We start from the raw sequence: 1,405 nt of genomic DNA, 5'->3' as shown, positions 1-1,405 counted from the left end.
ACCAACTCCAAGCCCACCCCCCCACCCCCCCAAGAAGAGCCCCATGCAGCACCAGAAGAGCCTCGGAGTGGGCACTGGAGGTGCTGGGAAGAGCCTGCAGCCAACCCATATTTTGCTACAGCTCCACTCCCAGCCCCATGCCACCAGGTGCAGCCTAGCTCCATGTCCCACCACCATCCACGCACTGGGAAAAGCTGAGGCTGAGCCAGACAGCTGGTGTCACAGGGCTGGGAGTGGAGCTGTGGCGAAATCTGGGGTGGCTGCAGTCCCTCCCAGCTCCACTGGTGCCCGCTCTGAGCCCAGCCCGTGCCAAGAAGAGCCCAGTGCAGTGCCAGCTCCAGCCCACCCACCCTCCACAGATACAGGGGGCACACCTTGCCCTCATGGGGTACAAGCAGTGGCAGGAGTTGCCCCCCGCACGAGCTGCACCTCCATCCTGCTCCCTGTCCCCCTGGGTGCCGCCTGCCCCTGTCCCCTGCTCCTACACTGCAGGAGGCATTGATCTGCTCTCTCCTTTCCACTTCCACCACAACAGACTTACCACCTGGAGGCAGCTGTATCAGATATCAGGTTAGTATGGCCCGATATGCCTCCTTGAATATTGATAATTGGTATTGGCCCCAAAAATCTCTATCAATGCACCCCTAATACCAGCTTTTGTAATACTGCCCAGTGTTAATACAATTAACATGTTTTGAGATAAACTGTAGGAGAGGAGGAAAGGGTGCTCATAACAGGAAAACAGTTCAAAGAGAAAATTACCTTGACTTTGAGCCAAATGAAGGATCTTTGAGGTAACATATCTGGCAGTGTCTGCTTCTACTAACAAGGATTCTGAGTTGATCTTCTCCAGTTGCGTTAGCAGTGCCACAATCCGAGAATTGTTAGGGAGACTGAAAGAAACATATTTTATATATGTTTTAATTTACACACCCGTATTTGGAATTTTTTCTGAGCTGAAACAAAGTAGTTATCCCCCTACCCCGGATTTTTTTTTTTTTTTTTTAAGTCAGACAAGGTAAGCTCTTTAGTGAACCAGGCTTAGATCAATAGCTTTTCTACAATTACACAGTAAAACCAGAAGTATTTGCTATACTTAGTTCATTCTCAAAACTAGCACTCTTTCCCTACAGTTCTGAGTGCTGCAGGGCAGCACTGTCTTTGACAAGCTCTAAGAAAGAACCTAATTTGTCACTGTTTTTAGTGGAAACAAAACTCCCATTGTCTTTAAAGGAAGAAGGGTTGCTTCCAGTTCTTGTATTATTGCATAGTTTCATAGTTTCTAGGGTCGGAAGGGACCTGAGAAGATCATCTAGTCCGACCCCCTGCCATGGCAGGAAAGAGTACTGGGGTCAAATGACCCCAGCAAGGTGTTCATCTAACCTCCTCTTAAAAACCCCCAGGG

General features: G+C 49.2%; 1 protein-coding gene across 5 annotated transcripts in view; it reads right to left on the bottom strand.

The window, feature by feature from the left end:
* The window catches only part of AGTPBP1 (ATP/GTP binding protein 1), a 182,706-nt gene that overhangs the window by 106,478 nt on the left and 74,823 nt on the right, over positions 1–1,405 (bottom strand). For all 5 annotated transcript variants that reach the window (XM_019517377.1, XM_019517380.1, XM_019517376.1 and 2 more), the window contains exon 4: positions 763–893. In XM_019517377.1, the coding sequence (XP_019372922.1) occupies positions 763–893 (131 nt within the window). The remainder of the gene's footprint in view (positions 1–762; positions 894–1,405) is intronic.

This window comes from Gavialis gangeticus, unplaced genomic scaffold (assembly GCF_001723915.1).
Source record: "Gavialis gangeticus isolate Ggan-Ray unplaced genomic scaffold, GavGan_comp1, whole genome shotgun sequence".
NCBI classification, from domain to species: domain Eukaryota; kingdom Metazoa; phylum Chordata; order Crocodylia; family Gavialidae; genus Gavialis; species Gavialis gangeticus.
The sequence above is the reverse complement of the archived record's forward strand: the minus strand, read 5'-3'. Positions and strand labels throughout refer to the sequence as shown.